The sequence below is a fragment of the Capricornis sumatraensis genome, chromosome 20, assembly GCF_032405125.1.
Source record: "Capricornis sumatraensis isolate serow.1 chromosome 20, serow.2, whole genome shotgun sequence".
NCBI lineage: Eukaryota > Metazoa > Chordata > Mammalia > Artiodactyla > Bovidae > Capricornis > Capricornis sumatraensis.
This window is the reverse complement of record NC_091088.1, coordinates 8,276,215-8,297,209: the sequence shown is the minus strand read 5'-3', so window position 1 is coordinate 8,297,209 and position 20,995 is coordinate 8,276,215. Positions and strand designations below refer to the sequence as shown.

General features: G+C 44.3%; 1 protein-coding gene across 1 annotated transcript in view; it reads right to left on the bottom strand.

Moving 5' to 3' along the window:
- The window catches only part of ZFP1 (ZFP1 zinc finger protein), a 28,392-nt gene extending 11,464 nt beyond the window's left edge, over window positions 1-16,928 (bottom strand). The window contains exons 1-3 of the mRNA XM_068992772.1: window positions 16,857-16,928; window positions 11,080-11,157; window positions 10,928-10,986 (exon numbers count right to left, since the gene is read on the bottom strand). Of these exons, the coding sequence (XP_068848873.1) occupies window positions 10,928-10,942 (15 nt within the window). The 5' untranslated portion in view covers window positions 10,943-10,986; window positions 11,080-11,157; window positions 16,857-16,928. The remainder of the gene's footprint in view (window positions 1-10,927; window positions 10,987-11,079; window positions 11,158-16,856) is intronic.
- Window positions 16,929-20,995: the final 4,067 nt, after the last annotated feature.

The following is a 20,995-nucleotide window of genomic DNA, read 5'->3' as shown; positions in this document are numbered from 1 at the left end:
CGGCCTTTCCAGCATTTCTCGTTTGTAGACTGTGATGACGGACTGCTGCGAGCGGACACCTCATTGCAGTGTTGATTAGTATTTCCCCAATAATTAGCAATGTTGACGAGCTTTTCATGAGTAAAACTTACCTCTTGAACTTGGGTTCCTGAAAGCCTACCCTATTTGAAGTCGTTTGTGATTATCTACCCAAGACATTTTTTGAGGGCCCCTATCATTTACAGCCCCAAAGGTCTAGTGATTATGAAGTGCCCCTAAGCACTGACTTTAAAGCTGTTTTTATAAGAAATGGCCAGAAGGTGGCAGGATTTATTCTTGCCCCATTCTGGTTACTCAGGGAATATGAGCCTGAGGGAGGGAAGGTCCTGTTCCTGGGCTGTAAATCAGAGTGGGATACGCCTGACCAAACACCCAAGGGCCTGAGTCTCATCCCTCTTACCCTTCATCTTCTGGGCAGACCCCTAGCCCTGAAAACCTCCTGTGAATGGTACTGTCATCAGAGGGGGCAGCTCTAATGGGGCAGGCTGGAGACGGTCTCCCACCACAAGGAGAGGTGGGGACAAGGTGGCTTTTCAGGTCTCTTCCAGGCCAGAAGGTCCACCGTCCTGCGGCTGCCCAAGTCGTGTCCTGGCTGCCCCTGGACTTGGAAGACTGTGGCTCCACGCAGAGGGGCCCAGGCACTACGGGTCAAAGGGGACACGTTTCTTGGTACATCCTCCCCAACACCCTGTGTTTCATGACAGTCCAGCCTTGGGACCCAAGTCTGCTCAGGCACCAGGGATGTGCCACCAGCCTGGGTGAGTGGGGCCCAAGGGAATACAGCAGGCACTTCTGGTTTTCTTTCTGAATTAATATCCACATTTGAAACTGGAGAATATTCGCTTTACAGTGCTGTCTGTTCTGCGCACACCGACCTGACTCTCATACTGACAGGTACCTACATGTCCGGTTTTAGACTCTCTTCCACCTCTAAGCACAGTGTGAGCACAGCGCTATACAGTAGCCTGTCGATTAGCTCTTCTCCATATGCAAGAATGTCTGTATGTTCCAACCTCCTAGCTTGTCCGTCTGTCCCCTTTCCCCTCTGGTAACGATAAGTTTGTTTTCTACAGCTGTGACTCTTTCTTGTTGGTAAATTAGTTCATTGCTCTCAACTTTTACATCCAGCCTATGGATGGTATCTTACGTCTGCCTCTTTGTGTGGCTTCCATCACTCAACAGCATCATCTCTAGGTCCTCCCGTGTTGCTGCAAGGGCACGATTTGTTCCTGAGCCAGTAGTGTTCCGCTGGCTTTATCTTAATCCATTCATCTACTGGTGGACACTTCGGTGCTTCCACTCTTGGCAACTGTCAATAGTGTTACAGTGGGGCTTCCTGGCGGTCCAGGGGCTCAGACTATGAATGAGCTCCTGACGCACGGGGTCCCGATTTGATCCCCGGCCAAGGAGCTAGATGCCACATGCTGCAGTGCAGACTGCGGGTGCCTTGTGCCGTAAGTGAGGTCTGAGGCAGCCAGATAAATACATACTTTCTAACAACAGTGCCACAGAGAACCAGGGTGCCTGTGTCTCTCCCGGCTGTGCTTCTCCTAGATACAGGTCTGGGGTTGGGGCTGCCGCATCATCTGGCAGTTCTATGCTTAGAACTTTTTTAAGATTTTTTTTTTAATGTGGACCATCATTAAAGCCTTTATTAAATTTGTTACAATTATCTTCTGTGTAATATTTTGGTTGTTACTGCTACCAGGCACCTGGGATCCCAGCTTCCTGACAAGAGATCGAAGCCCTACCCTCTGCATTGGAAAGCTAAGCCTGAAGCATCAGACCACCAGAGAAGTACCTCTTCTAAGATTTTTAAGGAAGCTCCACACATCTCCCTAGTGGCTGTTACCACTGACATGGCCACCAGAAGCCTAGAGACGGTTCCCTTTTATCCTCTCCCACTCCTGTATTTCTTTGTAGTTTCTGTGAGGAGGACCATTCTGAATGGTGCCAGAGGAGCAGCTCATTGTATTGCTGACTAGCATTTACTGCAAAATTAGTGATGTCACAAATCTTTTCATGTTCTTGGTTCTTAAACAATGTGAGTCAAATTTAACTCTTGAAACTGGTTTCTTAAGTCTTTCTCTATTTGCAACAGTATTTTTGTGAGGGCACCTGTCATTGAAGGCAGGGCAGACCTAGTACACAGAAGTGCCCATAAGCACCAGTATGAGAGGTGCTGCTAGGGACAATGGCCAGAAGGCTGCAGAACTTCCTTCAGCCCGCTTTGTGGTCTCAAGAAAAGTGAGCCATAGAGAAAGTCTGGCTTGTGACATGGAAATCAGAGTGAACACACCTGACAAACCACCACCAACTTGAGGCTCTTATGTCCTCCTCGCTACTGTCATCCCTGAATACATTCCAGTCCCGGGAAAATGACCTGTTAGGACCCTGTGAGCAGGAGGTGGAACCAGAGGAAGGATAGAGGTGGGAACCCCTGCGAAAGGACCTGTGGAGATGAGGTAACATTCCAGTTTTATCGGAGGAAAGGCAGTTCACCATGATTTCGGTGCCCAAGGACAGCCTTAGCTGTAGAAAGACATCAATGGTCAACAGTATGTGGTACCGAGCACAGGAAACAGCCAGCACATCCAGTGGGGGTGGGGGCATTGTTGGTGCATCCTCCCAGCTCCCTGAGCAGAAGGACAGGCCCGGAAAAGGACCAAACACGGATCAGACTGCAGCGAGGGGACAAGAGCGATGGCGTAGGAGTCCGGACAATATGGAGTCTCCGCCATACTTCTCTTTAACTGAATAAATATTCTTACAATACAGAATATATGACTTCAAAGATTCTGATAAGTTCAACACCAACTTGATTAGAAATCTATATATAACTAAATAAATTTCTTCTACCTAAAACTAAAAACAATGTAAAACTATTATATTTCCATGAAAAAAAAAATTACATGGGAAGGAGAAAATGAAAAAAAAACAAACGACCACTCTCGTCCACCCAGGCCTCGGTGACCTGGGTGGTCATACTCCTGGGGACCCAGCAGCCTAGGGTCTAAGGGCTGGACACTACGGGGCTGGGGGCGCTAGAGAGGACTGCCGGGACATGAACCCCTCGCTGCATCTACAGCGCCTGGTCCCCTCGGGAGCAGACCACAGCTGACCAAACAGTCAGGCACACCTGCACCGACACCCAGACTACTGCACCCCAAAATACTGGACACTCTGTGCTGGGAGCACTTGGAAAGGTCCCCTTGTCTCCATTTCTCCTGGTAAGGGGGTCCCCAAGTTCAACTTCTTACAGTCTCTCCACCTACGTAGGAAACAGCCTCAAAACAGGACTTTTCTGGGTCTCAGATGGCTCTTGCCGGCTCAGACCCGGGGGAGGGAGTGGGAGGGTGGTTGTGAGAGGAAAGAGGCACGGAGGAAGAGCACTCAGGCCCTCGGGAGAGGCCCTCGGGAGATTCCTCAGGCGGTCTGCACGTTCCCTGACGACCCACGAACGCCACGCCGGCTCGGGTTCTGGGTGCCCACCGGGCAGACCGCGGCTGGCGGAAGTGCTGCCGCCCTGTGGCCGTTTCCTGGAACAACACCGCTAAGCCAGGGGCGAACAGGCGCTTCCCAGACAGAGGCCTGCCCGATGCTGACGGAATCCGCCCTCGAGAAATACCCTGGGGTAGCTCAGCAAGAGAGGATTTAAAACAGGCCCAACTTTCAAATACCAAATACAAGCGGTAAATTTTCCTTACGCTTAATGGAAACCAACTCTCCGCACCTCTAAAGAAACTCCGCCTTCCTCATTCTTAGAGAAATGCCGAGCAAACCTACAACCAACTATCACCAGGCAGCCCTCCCCAGCAAATCAGGACAATAAATGCTGGAGACCCGCAGGGAGAGAAGGGAACCCCCCTCCGCTGCTCCTGGAAATGGACATTGCAACCAGCCACGATGGAGACAGGCTCCTTTAGAACAAAACCAGCACCTACCACGAGATCCTCCAAGCCCTCATCAGGCCCTATATTCAGGGAAATGCATCCTTCGAAACAACACAGGCACCCCACATTTCAGGAAGGCACTCTTTCCCGGCGCCAAGGCGCCGAAACAGCCATAAAGTCCTTGCACACGGGTAAATACTGAGGCTGTGCTTCATATATGCCTTGGACAATTTACTCAGGCATAGAAAAGAATGAAAAAATCCCATTTGAAGCAACGTGGAAGGATCTAGAGATGATCACAGTGTGTCAAGTAAATCAGACAGAGAAAAATGGCACAGGGTATTGTTTATAGGTGGAATTGAAAAATACAATCAACTAAAACTTACTAGCAAACACAGTCCAACTCCCAGTCACACAACAAATTTAAGCTTATCAAGCACAAGACGACCCTGGGAGTCGGGGTGCGGAGATCACTGAGGAAGTTGGGATTCAACAGTACCCCGTAGACACAGACACATGGTCAAAAAGAGACCCACAGACACATCAGAGAACAATGAACAAGCATAGACTGGACAGAATCAGGAAGTGTGCTCAACACTCTGTCAACAGCTACAGGGGAAGTGAATCCAAAAAGAACAGATGCATGAATATAAAGGAATCCACTTCTTGTTCCACCACAAACAAACACGATAACAGGAATTGAGTAGACTCCAGTGCAAAATACACACTACAGAGACAGGAGAAAATGAAAACAAACACATACCCCCAACCCCCTCAGGCCTGGTGACTGGGGTGCCGGCGCACCCCCGGAGCCCCGCAGGCCCGGCTTCGGGGCTGCGGAGGGTGCACGGGCGCAGAAGCCCCTCTGCATCTACAGCGCCAGTCCCCTCTGGGACACGCCACAGCTGACCAAACTGCCAGGCGCTCCTGCACCTACGCCGGGGCTACTGCACCCCCACTTCCACGCTGGGCTGGAAGCATTTTAAAAAGTCCCCGTCTCCATTTCTCCTGGTGGGGGGGTTCCCAATTTCAACTTCTTCCTTACAGAATCCACATATATAGGAAACAGCCTCGACACAGCACCTTTCTGGCGGCTGAGATGGCTCTGGCCAGGGGGAGGTGGTGAGGGGGCTTTATGAAAGGAAAGGGGGGTGGAGGAATGGCACCCAAGCTCTCTGGTGTTTACTCGGGCAGTCTGCATGCCACTTTACAACTCAGGAACACGACTTTGGCTCAGGTTCTAGGTGCCCACTTGACTGACCACAGCCCGCAAAAGCGCTTCTGCCTTGTGGCCGTTTCCTGGAACAACATTGTCGAATCAAGGGCTCTGACCTGTGCTGTTGGAGAAGACTCTTGAGAGTCCCTAGGACTGCAAGGAGATCCAACCAGTCCATCCTAAAGGAGATCAGTCCTGAATAATCATTGGAAGGACTGATGCTGAAGCTGAAACTCCAATACTTTGGTCACCTGATGCGAAGAACTGACTCCTTGGAAAAGACCCTGATGCTGGGAAAGATTGAGGGTGGGAGGAGAAGGGGACGACAGAGGATAAAATGGTTGGATGGCCCCACTGACTCAACGGACACGAGTTTGAATAAGCTCCAGGAGTTGGTGACGGACAGGGAGGCCTGGCATGCTGCAGTGCACGGAGTTGCCAGAGTCGGACACGACTGAGCAACTGAACTGAACTGAACTAACACGACTTAGTGACTGAACTGAACACGCTCTTCCCAGTCAGAGGCCTGCCTGCTTAAGCTAAATGACCCTGCCCTTGACAAATAACCTACGGTAGCTCAGTTCAGTTCAGTCGCTCAGTCGTGTCTGACTCTTTGCGACCCCATGAATCGCAGCACGCCAGGCCTCCCTGTCCATCACCAACTCCCGGAGTTCACTCAGACTCACGTCCATCGAGTCCATGATGCCATCCAGTCATCTCATCCTCTGTCATCCCCTTCTCCTCCTGCCCCTAATCCATCCCAGCATCAGAGTCTTTTCCAGTGAGTCAGCTCTTCGCATGAGGTGGCCAAAGTACTGGAGTTTCAGCTTTAGCATCATTCCTTCCAAAGAAATCCCAGGGTTGATCTCCTTCAGAATGGACTGGTTGGATCTCCTTGCAGTCCAAGGGACTCTCAAGAGTCTTCTCCAACACCACAGTTCAAAAACATCAATTCTTCGGTGCTCAGCCTTCTTCACAGTCCAACTCTCACATCCATACATGACTACTGGAAAAACCATAGCCTTGACTAGACAGACCTTAGTCAGCAAAGTAATGTCTCTGCTTTTCAATATGCTACCTAGGTTAGTCATAACTTTCCTTTCACAAAGTAAACGTCTTTTAATTTCATGGCTGCAATCACCATCTGCAATGATTTTGGAGCCCCCCAAAATAAAGTCTGACACTGTTTCTACTGTTTCCCCATCTATTTCCCATGAAGTGATGGGACCAGATGCCATGATCTTCGTTTTCTGAATGTTGAGCTTTAAGCCAACTTTTTCACTCTCCTCTTTCACTTTCATCAAGAGGCTTTTTAGTTCCTCTTCACTTTCTGCCATAAGGGTGGTGTCATCTGCATATCTGAGGTTATTGATATTTCTCCCAGCAATCTTGATTCTAGCTTGTGTTTCTTCCAGTCCAGCGTTTCTCATGATGTACTCTGTATAAAAGTTCAACAAGCAGGGTGATAATATATAGCCTCGACGTACTCCTTTCCCTATTTGGAACCAGTCTGTTGTTCCATGTCCAGTTCTAACTGTTGCTTCCTGACCTGCATACAGATTTCTCAAGAGGCAGGTCAGATGGTCTGGTATTCCCATCTCTCTTAGAATTTTCCACAGTTTATTGTGATCCACACAGTCAAAGGCTTTGGCATAGTCAATAAAGCAGAAATAGACGTTTTTCTGGAACTCTCTTGCTTTTTCCATGATCCAGCGGATGTTGGCAATTTGATCTGTGGTTCCTCTGCCTTTTCTAAAACCAGCTTGAACATCAGGGAGTTCACGGTTCATGTATTGCTGAAGCCTGGCTTGGAGAATTTTGAGCATGACTTTACTAGCATGTGAGATGAGTGCAATTGTGTAGTAGTTTGAGCATTCTTTGGCATTGCCTTTCTTTGGGATTGGAAGGAAAACTGACCTTTTCCAGTCCTGTGGCCACTGCTGAGTTTTCCAAATTTGCTGGCATATTGAGTGCAGCACTTTCACAGCATCATCATTCAGGATTTGAAACAGCTCAACTGGAATGCCATCACCTCCACTAGCTTTGTTTGTAGTGATGCTTTCTAAGGCCCACTTGTCTAGAAGAGTGATCACACCATCGTGATTATCTGGGTCATGAAGATCTTTTTTGTACAGTTCTGTGTATTCTTGCCACCTCTTCTTAATATCTTCTGCTTCTGTTAGGTTCATACCATTTCTGTCCTTTACTGAGCCCATCTTTGCATGAAATGTTCCCTTAGTATCTCTAATTTTCTTGAAGAGATCTCTAGTCTTTCCCATTGTGTTGTTTTCCTCTATTTCTTTGCATTGATCGCTGAAGAAGGCTTTCTTATCTCTTCTTGCTATTCTCTGGAACTCTGCATTCAGATGCTTATATCTTTTCTTTTCTCCTTTGCTTTTCACTTCTCTTCTTTTCACAGCTATTTGTAAGGCCTCCCCAGACAGCCATTCACAGAGACAGAATTCAAAACAGGCCCGACTTTGAAAACCCGACTGCAAATGGTACATTTTCCTCACACTTAGTGGAAACCAACTATCCGCACCTCTAACGAAACTCTGCCTTCCTCATTCTTAGAGAAATGCCGAGCAAACCTACAACCATCTATCACCAGGCAGCCCTCCCCAGCAAATCAGAACAACAAATGCTGGAGACCCGCAGGGAGAGAAGGGAACCCCCCTCCGCTGCTCCTGGAAATGGACATTGCAACCAGCCCCGATGGAGACAGGCTCCTTTAGAACAAAACCAGCACCTACCACGAGATCCTCCAAGCCCTCATCAGGCCCTATATACATGGAAATGCATCCTTCAAAACAGCACAGGCACCCCACATTTCAGGAAGGCACTCTTTCCCGGCGCCACAGTGCCAAAGCAGCCATAATATCCCAACACAGGGATAAATACTGAAAGTGAAAGTGGTGTCCGACTCTGCGACCCCCACAGAATTCCACAGTCCCTGGGATTCTCCAGGCCAGAATACTGGCGTGGGTAGCCTTTCTCTTCTCCAGGGGATCTTCCCAAACCAGGGATCAAACCCAGGTCACCTGCATTGCAGGAGGATTCTTTACCAGCTGAGCCACAAGGGAACCCTCCTCCACTGCCTCTGGGAATGAAAATTGCCGAGACAAGATGCAGAACCTTATGTAGGTTCCTTTAAAAAGAAACCCAGACCTACAGTGAGATTGTCCAAGCCTATATGCATGGAAAACTATACTATGAAATAAGGTACCCCAACATTCAGGAACCCATTATTTACAATAGCCAAGATATGGAAACATCCAGAACATCTATGAGCTTTATATACTGAAGTTGTGCTACATATATGCCATGAACAATTACTCAGCCTTAGAAAAGAATGAAATCATGTTATTTGCAGCAACATGGCAGATACTGGAGATGATCAGACTATATCAAGTAAATGAGACAAAGACAATCGGCTCAGGGAATTCCTTACAAATGCAATCTGAAAAGACAAATGGCACAGGGAATTCCCTAAAGCCTCAATCTAAAAATACATACAATGAATTAATTTAGGAAATGCAAATAGACTCCCAGAGTTAGACTAAAGCTTAGGCTTAAAAAAGGCAAATATTCAGTGGTTGAAGAGATAACCGAGGAGACTGGGATGAAACCATACACACTTAGACACAGAGAGAGTGTCACAAAAAGACACCCAGATACATCAAAGAAAAAATGAACAAGCATTGGATAGAACAAGGAAGTGTGCTCAACACTCTGTCACAAGCTACAGGGGAAGAGAATCCAAAAGATCAGATACTTAGGTATAATGGATCCACTAGTGGTCCACACACAATAGCATACTAGGTGGAGTAAGTCAGAAAGAGAATGACAGAGACCATATAAAACTACTTATATACAGAATCTAAAAAGTAAAACAAACTAACCTATCTGTGAAACAGAAACAGAATCGTGCCCATAGAGAACATCCCTGTGGTTGCCAAGCGGCAGGGGTGGCGGGAGAGATGGAGTGAGAGGTTAGGGTCTGCAGATGTAAGCTATGACATACAGATAAACAACAAAGTCCCCAGATATAACACAGGGAACTGTATTCAATATCCTATGATAAACCATAATGAGAAAGAATATTTTTTAAAAAGAATGCACATGTATGTATAAATGAATTACTTCACCGGACAGCAGAAAGTAACACGACATTGTACATCAACTATACTTCAGTAAAAAAAAGAAATTGTTTTAAGGGCCAAAGACCTTAACAGGCACTTCACTAAACAAGATATACATATGGTAAGTAAACATGTGTAAAGATACTTAAGATGTCAGAGAAGTATCAAATTATACTGCAAAACACCTATTAAAGTGGCCAAAGTTCACAACACTGACAATACCAAATGCTGGCAAGGACATGAAGCAACACAAACTCTCATTCACTGCTGGTGGGAATGCGAATATTATAGCCACTCTGAAAGACAGTTGGGCAGTTTCTCACAAACTACTCTTGCTGTACAATCCAGCATTAGTTTTCCTTAGCATTTACCCAAATGATTAACTTACATTCATAAAAACACTACACAGACATGTTTATAGCTGCTTAATTCGTAACTGTCAAAACCTGGAGGCAACCAAGATGTCCTTCAATTGCTCAATGGGTAAATAAATAGTGGTACATTCAGACCACGAAATATCATTGGGTGCTAAAAAGAAATAAGTCGTCAAGTCATGAAAAGACATGGAAGAACTTTAAATGCAGAGTATTAATGAAAGTCTGAAAAGGCTACATACTGACTGATTTCAACTTTATAACATTCTGGAAAAGGAAACCACTGATATATATAGGTAATATGTATCTTTTTTACTGCCCCTCCAATTCTGCCAGGTACTCAAGGAAAGGGAGGGAAGGATGAATAGATGAAGCACAGGGGATTTTGTGAGTAGTGAAACTACTCTCTAAGATACAATAATGGTGGACACATGCACACATTTGTCAAAACATACAGAACGCACAACACCAAAAGCAAATCCTAATGTCAACTATGAACTTTAGTTAGAGGATCATCAGTATTGGCTCATCAGTTTTAACAGCTATACCACATTAATGCAAGATGTTAATAAGAGAAGAAACCATGTGTGCAGAGGGAGGAAAGGAATTCTGTACTTTTCACTCAAATTTTCTGTAAGCTCAAAACTATTCTAAAAAAATGAAGTCTATTCATTAAAAGCAAAACAAAACACATATAAACAGAACAGTATAATCAGTATGCCATCTCATAATAACCTGTACTCATACTTGTGTAAATATGTCGAAGTACATTCTGGAATGCTACTCAAGAAAGTAACGACAATGGAACTCGTGTAAGTTAGGGGGGGAATTTAAATACATATCCAGCTCTTTAGTGAGTTCTCTGGCATCATGTTAATCTCACTGGAAAAATAAAATACACACTGTATTACCCTGAAGAATTCTATACGAAATAACTAGTGATAAAATAATAATCTGTTTTTCTTCCTGGGAATGCTGCTCAAAACACCATCTATATGAATGTTCATAAAACTAACTTAGACCTAATACTTGAGAACCAAGGAAATGGTATTCATAATCAATGCAATAATTGCTTAATTAACTTGATTTACTTTTTAACTTTTTAAAAAATACCTGATTAATTTGATTTTACTTTTTGTCTGCTGGTATTGATTATTCTTACTATGTTTTTCTGAATTTTACTCATTTATACCTTTCATTTCATTTTCTACGTCCTTATATATTTCCTCAAATCCACAGAAAAGTTAGGAATAAACAACTCACCTGCGATTTGTTCATTTTCTGCAGCTTTTGGATAAAGGCAGAGAACTATGAAGGCAGAACTGGAATAGAGGAAAACAGAAGGTATTATTATTAAAGGTCTGACTTGCCTCAGAACTTCCAGAATGACTTGTTTATAAATTGTTACACATCACCTGAGAAAACTCCACCTCATGGGCTAGTCCTTTTGCCTGTTCAGAAAGGGCAAAAAGGATCATGCTGGCAGAACCCACCTTCAATCAAACATTATGAAACATCTGAAAAGGTAAGACTAAGACAATTGTTAACTGACAAAACAAACAACAGAAAACATAACTGGTTAAATTATCAAACAGGGAATTTAAAATTATTATTCATATATTAAAGCTTTGTGGGAAAGACTTACAAAATGAATTAACAAATAGGGAACTTCAAGAGACGGAACCATCAGGAAAAAAATGGAAATGCTAAAAAAATGCAGTAACAGAGTTGAAAGACCATCTTCAATATGCAATGCTACAACAGAGCTGAGAAAATTTTCAGTAAATCTGAAGATAGGTCCAAAGAAACCACCCAAACTGAGACACAAAGAGGAAGTTTAAAAAAAAAAAAAAAGACAAGGAATCCAAGGGCTGTAGTGCAATATCAAATGGTCTAACAAAAATGTATTGGAGGGACATCCCTGAAGGTCCAGTGGCTAAGACTCCACACTCCCAATACAGGGGGCCCAGGTTCAATCCTTGGTCAGGAACTAGATCCCACATCCCACAAGTAAGAGTTTGCATGCCACAGCTAAAAATAAGATGCCACATGCTGCAGTGAAGACTGAAGATCCCATGTGCCCCAATTAAGACCCAGCACAGGTAAATACATAGATAATTATTTTCAAAAATAATGCATTACCAAAAGCTTGGCAGTCCAGTGGTTAAGCCTCCACATCTCCAACGCAGGGGGTGCAGGCTCGATCCCCGGTTGGGGAAGTAAGAACCCATGCCCCTCGGAGCAATTAAGCATGCTCATTGCAATTACTGAGCCCGCACGCCACAACTATAGTCTGGGGACCACAACAAAAGATTCCACATGACACAATGACCATCCCACGGGCTGCAACTAGGACTCAACATAGCCAGATATATAAATAAATATTTTTAAAAGTAGTATTTGAAGACATAATGACCAAGAATTTCCCAAAAATGGCTAATATCAAACCTCAGATCCAAGAAACCAGGATAATTTATCCAAAAAGGGTAAGTATCAAAAAACAAAACAAAGACACACCTGGACATATCATATTTAAGTCAAAGTTAAAGAGAAATTCTTGAAAGCAGCCAGAAAAAAAACCTGACATATTACATATAGACATACCTTTTTTTTTTCCCTCTCTTCAGATTCTTTTTTTAAAAAACAAATTGAAAGTTTGTGGCAACTCAGCACTGTTAGATAATGGTTAGCACTTCGTAGTAAGAATATTTTTAATTATTTATTTATTCATTTGGCTGCACTGGGTCTTAGTTGCAGCATGCAGGATTTTAAATCTTAGTTGAGACATAAGATCGCCTCATTGCAGCATACAAACTCTTAGTGGTGGCATGTGGGATCTAGTTCCCCAACCAGGGATTGAACCCAGGCTCCCTGCGTTGGAAGCACAGAATCTTAGCCACTGGACCTTCAGGCAAGTCCCGGTAATGACACATTTTTAAATTAATGTATGTAGAGGACTTCCTGGTCGTCGAGTGGCTAAAACTCCACGATCTCAAAGAAGGGGGCTTGGATTCGATCTTTGGTTGGGGAACAAGATCCCGCATGCTGCACCTAAGAGTTCACAGGCTCCAACCAGAAGATCCATGTGTGTGCTCAGTCAGGAAGTCAAGTCTGACTCTACGACCCCATAGACTGGAGCCCACCAGACTCCTCCGTCTATGGAATCTTCCAGATGAGAATACCAGAGTGGGTTGCCATTTCCATCTCCAAGTAATCTTCTCAACCCAGGGATAGAACCCAAGTCTCTTGCACTGGCAGGTAGATTCTTTACCAATGAGCCACCAGGCATGGCCCTGCCACAACTAAAGGTTCCACTTGCTGCAACTAAGATCAAAGATCTCGCCTGCTGCAACTAAGACCCAGCACAGCCAAATAAACACATGTTTTAAAAATAAAGTTATATACAGTTTTTTAGGCATAACACTATTGCAGACTTAATAGACTGAAGTATAAAGGTAAACAAATTTATATGAATTGAGAAAACAAAAAATTCACGTGACCTGCTTTATTGTAGTGATCTGGAACTGAATGCTGTTTCGGAGGTTTGCCTGTACAGAGGAATCAACATAAAAAAAAATCACAATTTCTCATCAGAAACTATATAAGCTGGAAGGCAATGTAGTGACATCTTTAAAAAAAAAAAGAAAGAAAAAACTACCAATCCAGTATTCTATACCCAGCAAATATATCTCACAAAAAAAAAGAAAGTGAAATAAAAACCTTATCAAACAAAAACAGAGAATGCATTACCAGTAGTCCTATACTACAACAAAAAATTTTAAAGACATTCTTCAGGTAGAAGGGATACCAGACAGAAATGTGGGTCTACACAAAGAAATAAAAGATCTCTGGGAGTCGTTAAAATGAAGAGAACTATAAAACACATTTTATCTTACTTTTAATCAATCTAAAACATAATTGAATGTCTAAAGCAAAAAGAACAGAAAAGTTTTGCAAACTTATAGGATATAAAGTATGACATTAATAGCATAAAAGATGAGATGATGAAATTGTTGATGGAAGTATAGTTTTAAGGATCTTATCTTACACACAAAGCAGTGGAATATATTTAAATGTTCACTGAGATTCACTCAAGAAGTTTGAGCCTCCTCCCTCCCTGTTTAGTATGATATGTCCATCTGCATTACACATTAACCAGACCGCCTCAAAGGTAGGAATGCCTACTTGCCATAAAGATCTGTTTTCTTTTGAGGCAAGCAATGTAACTTCTTAAAAGAGTAACATTCTTTCTCAACTCTGTAAGGGGTCATGATGACTTGAGGTTCACTCTGCATATGCTTACTTGAACTACCGTATACTTGGTGAACTTTATGTCACTATGTCATTTTGATAAATGATCCTCTGTCTCAAAAATGGACAAGAGATTGTCATGGTGACTGAAGTAGTCAGAAGAGTGTCTAATATCCCTTATATATGTGAAATCTAAAAAGAAATGATACAAATAAACTTACAAAACAGAAAAATACTCAACAGAGTTGGAGAACAAACTTGGTTTGGTTGCTGAACTGAGGGGAAGGGATAGTTAGGGAGTTTGGGATGGACATGTACACAGGGCTGTGTTTAAAATGGATAACCAACAAGGACCTACTGGATAACATAGCGAACTCTGCTCAGTGTTATGCAGCAGCCTGGATGGGAGGGGAGTTTGGGGAAGAATGGATACATGTATTTGTATGGCTGAGTCCCTTTGCTGTTCATTTGAAACTATCACAAAGTTCTTTATCGGCTATACTCCAATACAAAATAAAAAGTTCAAAAAAAAGTATATGACTACGCCTTCAATATCTAATAGGCAGAACAGTTCTCAGAGCTCCTAAGTCTGTCTCTTTATAAAATTTTCTTGACTGTTAACTGAATTTTCACCAACAATAGCTAGATCAAAACAAAAAGGATAGGGACTCTCCTGGCAGTCCAGTGGTTAAGACTGGACTTAACCAGGGAGCAGGAAGCATGGGTTCAATCCCTGGTTGGGAAACTAAGATCCTGCATGACATGCAGCACAGTGGGGAAAAAAATAGTAAAGGGATAAGAAAAGATTCCTTGCATAATCAAAAGAAAGCTGGATTAACATCAAAGTAGACTGAACGAGAAAAATTACCAGGGATAAAGTGTGATATTACATAATGTCATTTCAATAAATGACAATGATAAATGTATCAAGTCACCAGAAAACGTTAACAATCCTAAATGTTTATGCACAAAAGAACTTCAAAATAAAAGAACTCAAAGTTGATAAAACTGAAAGAAAAGATAGGTAAAATCCACAATCGTAGCTCAAGAATTCAGGATTATTTTCTCAGTAGGTGACAAGACACGTATATAGAAAACCAGTAAGGATACAGAAAAACTGAACCACATTACCAACAAACTTGACCCATTTAGTATTTACAGAAAACTCTACCACTAACAGTACAATAGTCATTAAAGTACATAAAAAACATCCTCAAAGTATAACATATCCTTGGCCATAAAATAAAACAAAACTTGTATTTTTTATTTTTGGCTGTGCTGGGTCTTCGTGGCTACAAGCAGGCTTTCTCTAGTTGCAGTGAGTGGGGGCTACTCTTCATCACAGTGTGCAGGCTTCTCATTGTGGTGGCTTATCTCGTTGCTGAGCATGGACAGTAGCTGCCCCAGGAATGTGGAATCTTCCCAGGATTGAAGCATGTCCCATGCATTGGCAAGTGGACTCTTAACCACTGGACCTCCAGGGAGATACAAGTCAACAAGGTTTAAAGAACTGAATTATGTAACAAAGTAAATTCTTTAATCAAAACAGAATTACACTAGAAATCAGTAATAGACAAAAGATTTAGAAAATCCCTAATGTTTGGAAATTAAACAACAAATTTCTAAACAACCAATAGGTGAAAAAGGAAGTCACAAGGGAAGTTTAAAAAACTGAATGGAAATGAAAAACAAAACATACCAGAATTTAAGGGATGCAGCTAGAGCAGTATTTAGAGGACAGTTATAGCATTAAAATCAATGTCAGTAATAATGGGAGAGACATTACTACAGATGCTACAGACATTAAGAAGTTATTCTTTTGCAACAAAAAAATTAATAACCACTAGCTACATTAACTAAGGAGAAAAAGGAGCAATCTCAAATACACATAATAAGCAAAGTGGGAAATATCAAATACGAGAGAAAAAAGATGAAATAATGGGGAAAAGATTCCATCTTCATAGCAATAAGTTACTACAGAACAATAATATAAAAACGCAAATATTTATGAAAAAACTTACAAAGTGCTCGTAAGGGGAAAAAAATGGGACTTGAACAAACGGGAAGGCCTATAGTAAGAGCCAACATTATAAAGGTGTCCACCCTCCCCCCCATTAAATGTAACCATCAACTGGATCATAGAAGCACGAACAGATTTTTTAAATTAATTTATTCTAAAGTATCAGTGGGAATCATTAGCAAAGGTGTATAATCTCAAAATGGTGAAGGTTTTGGGGTGTCCAATAAAGGAAGAGCAGTAAACTCAACCACGGAAGAAATCGTAACGCCTCCACGCTAAAAACTACTGGTGAGCAAAATTAAGAGGCAAAATAAAAAATGTTTGCCGTTCGTGTGACAGGACCAGCTGGCTGCGCCACCTCGGGAAAGCGCGGGAACGAGCGAAGACGCAGGGGAGGGCGCGCCTCGGGGAGCCCCGGCTGAGGGGCCCGGCGGGGAGGTCGCGGCGTCGCCGTCCGCGCGGCCCGCGCCTCGCCTGGGCGCTCCGGCCGCCCTCCGCGAGGCTGCGGCCGCGGCGCACGCGGCGCCCGCGCGCTCTGAGGCGCGCCCGGCCCCGCCCCGGCCTCGCCCCGCGCCGCCCGCAGGGTCACGCGCGCGCCCGCCCGCCGGCGCCCGGAGCGCGGCGGCGCGGCCGGAGACCTCCGCGGCCGGTCGGAGGCGCCCCGGCGGACAAAGGGAGGGAGACCGGCCCGCACCGCCGCCCGCCGCCGCGCCGTCCCCGCCCCCGCACGTCCGGCCGGGCGGCACCGCCGGCCCCGCGCCGCCGACAGCGCCGGGCCGCCGCCGACGCCGCCCCGAGGGTCGCCGCCCCGAGGGGCTCCGAAGTTTGGGCTCCCGCCGCGCGCGGGCACGAGCCCACCCCTCGTCCCCTGCCCCTCGGCCCCCGCGGCCCCGCGGGGCGGCCTGGCAGGCCCCCTCCTACCTGGAGGGGCACAGCCTCCGCTCGTGGCGCAGGGCCAGGCTGGGTCACGGCGGGGAGACCGGGGCCCTGTCACCTACTCGCGGCTGCAGGTGGGGGAAGGGTGGCCCCCGGCGCGCTCGCAGCAGTGCGCATGCGCAGATGCAAGGGGCTGCACGCCGTCCCAGGGTCCTCCGAGGGGTGGTCCGTCAAACTTCGGGACTACATTTCCCATAAGCCCGCAGGGCCACACCGTAGGGACTCTCAGGAAAGTTTTCACCTTGTTCAGCCAGTCGGAGGAGTGCTGACCGTGATAATCCCTTGGCCTGGACCTCATTTCCGCCAAAGGGGATATGAGTTACAACCACCACCTCCCCTAAAATAGGAGTCCTGGCTTTTCGAGATTACACAGGTAATCTATGATCACAGCATTTGAATTAGAAAATATGTATAAAATAGAGCAAATATCACCCATGATCTCACCTTTCAAAGATAACTATATATAAAATTAAGTTACCTTTCTGATATTAAAAATAAATAAAACTGGCCATAAAGGTACCATGTGTAGGTCAGTAGGTCTAGTAGGGTTCTTTTTTTTTAGTTTTGGATTTACAGTGAAATTTGAGGAGAAAATTCCAATGTACCACGTGTGCCCACACATGAATGGCCTCCCGCACTATCAACACCCAGTACCAGAGTGGTATATTTGTTACAATTAAACATACACTGACAAGACACCCAAAGTCCATAGGTTACATTGGCGTTCACGCTGGGTCTTGAACGTTCTGTGGGTTTTGCCAAACATAGGGTGACATGTATCCACCACCATAGTATCACACGGAGTAGTTTTACTGCACACAAATTCCCCTGTGCTCCATCTATTCATCCCTCCCTCCCTCTCCCTAAGTCCCTGAAAGTCAATGACCTTTGTACTGTACTGCTAGGATTATTACCGAGTCCAAGCTGCACGAAAGACCAATAACTCAACAGACAAGTTGATGGGGCAAGGAGTAGCGACTGAACTGGGAAACCAAGCAGACCAAGAAGATGATGAACTCATGTCCCAAAGAACCATCTTGCCTACTTTTGGATTCAGGCATCCTTTATGCATCCCCTAAAAGGGGAGGGAGTGGAGTCAAACAGTTCCTGGTTCCCGGCAGCCTCTGGAGGGGATATATTACTTTCTTCTTCCTGCAGTTATTCACAGGTGGGCCTGGTTAAGGTGCTTCCAGTGAGCTGAAGAAAGGTATTTTAGCCTAATGCACATCACCTGGGAAGCAGTGTTCCCAGAGATGGGTGATTATGTATAATGTAAGCTTTGAGGCAATATCCCTTTAGTGATTAAGTTGTAATAGAATACAAAATTTCTTCCCTATTAACAGTTGTCTTTTTCAGAATGTCATATAGTTAGAATCATTCAGTTTGTAGCCTTTTCAAGTTGGTTTCTTTCACTTAGTAATATGCATTTAAAGTTCCTACATGTCTTTTCATGGCTTGTCAGCTCATTTCTTTTTAGCAGTGAATAATATTTCATTGTCTGCACGTACCACCATTTTATCTACCCACTCAGCAACTGAAAGACATCTTGGCTGCTTCCAAGTTTTGACAAGTATAAAAGCTTCTATAAGCATCCCTGTGCAGTGTTTTGCATGGAAATAAAATGTTTCTCATCTGTGTAAATGTCAAGGAACACAATTATTAGGTTGTATAGTGACAATATAGTTTTGTAGAAACTACCAGACTGTCTTCTAGACTAGCTGCACCATTGGGCATCCCCACCAGCAATGAATGAGAGCTCCTGTTGCTTCACATCCCTGTCAGCTTCTGCTGTTGTCGGTGTTGTGGACTTTGACCATGCTAATAGGTGTGTAGTGGAAGCAACCAGTTTTCAATTAAACAATATACGGTCCCAAAATCTACTGTTATTGAACCAGACCTGGGTCTGTATGCACACACTGAAGCCAATATATGATGCCAGGTTGTGGTAAACAAAAGTGCAGAGTTTATTGTGAGGCCAAGCAAGGCGTAGGGTCAGATACTGCTTCAAAGAATGGAATTCCCTGATGTCTTTCAGGGAAATTTTTTTAAAGACAGGATGGGGCTTCCCTGGTGGTCTAGTGGTTGAGAGTCCACCTGCCAATGCAGGGGACACGGGCTTGACCCCTGGTGCGGGAAGATCCCATGTGCTGTGGAACAACAATGGCCGTGCAACACAGCTACTGTGCCAGGGCTCTAGAGCCTCTAGTCTCAATTTCTGAAACCCGAGCCCCTGAGAGCCTGGGCACCACTAGTGAAGCCACCACAGTGAGAAGCCCACGCGCAGATAGAGGAGCCCCGCCCTCAGCAACTAGAGAAAGCCCACACGCAGCAGTGAAGACCCCTACAGCCAAAAGTATATAAATACATCAATCTTAAAATAAACAAAGGCAGGGTGAAGGAGAGGGTTGTGGGGTAATCAGCTCATGGACATTTTTACGATTGACTGGTGATGAAGTAATCAGGAGTCTACCTTGATTGACTCACCAACCTTCTGGTTTCAACCAGTCTGGGCTCTACATGTTTGTGGTCAAAATTTAGATAACTTCTTCCACCTGGTGGAGGTTTCGGAAAGTAGCTCAAGGACATGGTTCACAATATTATCTATAGCCCTTGAGGAGTAACTAAAGATCCCTGAATTTGTTTAATGGTTAAACAATTATTATTTTGACTTGCTTAACTGTTTTTGTATGTTTGTATTTCTTGGATTAAATTTCTCCTTGAACCTTGGGGAAGGCCTACAAGACAAAAGTTTTCTTCAAGCAAGAGGCAGGCAGAGGGGACTTCCATGATGGTCCAATGGTTAAGAATCCACCTTGCAAAACAGGGGATATAGGTTCGATCCGTGGTAGGGAACTAAGACCCCCACATGCAACCAAGCCTGAGCCCATCTGCTTGCCACAACGAAAGATCCAGCATGAAGAACAAAGACCCCGTATGCTGCAATTAAAAGACCCGATGCAACTAAAGAAATATTTAAAAAGTGTTTTCTCTTTACTCAAAATCAAAGAAAAGCAATATGATAACATATGTAATATCATTTTGACCTATCAGTTTGGACAATTTTTAAAAGAGTAAGGATATCCAAGGTTGGAACAACTTTGCAAAAAAAAAATTTTAATGTGTATTCATTCATTTTATTATTTAGTTTTGGCTGTGATGAGCCTTCATTGCTACACACGGGCTTTCTCTAGTTGTGAGCGGGGTTCTCACTGCGGTGGCTTCTCTTGTTATAGAGGGCGGGCCCTAGGCTTGTGGGCTCAGTAGTTGCGGCTCACAGGCTCCAGAGCAAAGACTTAGTAGTTGCGGCTCACAGGCTCAGTTACTGCGCCACAGCACGCAGGATCCTCCCAGACCAAGGATTGAACTGGTGTCCCTTGCACTAAAGGCAGATTCTTAACCACTGGACCACCAGGGAAGCCCCCCCAAAAAAATTTTATACAATTCTGGTAGGACTATAATACATAAAATCTTTCTGAAGGCCTTATTATATCAAAAGTTAAAATTTTTAAATTATAGATTTTAATCTTGTACAACGATGTATATACGTGAATGTTCTCACTTTGCAGCCTATATCTGCTACAAAACACTGGAAAAATCTAAAAATCTTTCGGTAGATGTAATTAAAATAATCATAATATGTAAATAGAATTTGGGGAGACATTGAAAATGATAATGCATGCTAACTCCATTGGGCTTCTCTGGTGGCTCAGTGGTAAAGAATCCACCTGCCAGTGCAGGAGACTTGGGTTCAATCTCTGGGTCGGGAAGATCCCCTGGAGAAGGAAATGGCAACCCACTCCAGTACTCTTGCCTGGGAAATCACATTGACAGAGGAGTCTGGCAGGCTACAGTCTGTGTATGGGGTTGCAAAGAGCTGGACACAACTGCGCAATTGAGCACACACACATGCTAACTCCATGGGGGAGGTGTCTGATGCATTCAGAAATGAAAAATTGCAGATCACACAGGTTATGTAGCGTGTGAGCCTATTTTTGTAAAAAATTATACATATTTTAAAAAGACTAAATACTTAAATGTATAAAAAGAATAAATACACACTCTTCCCCAGTGAGTTAAATTCCACACACATGAGTTAAATTCCCAACTGCCTTACGCAACAATGT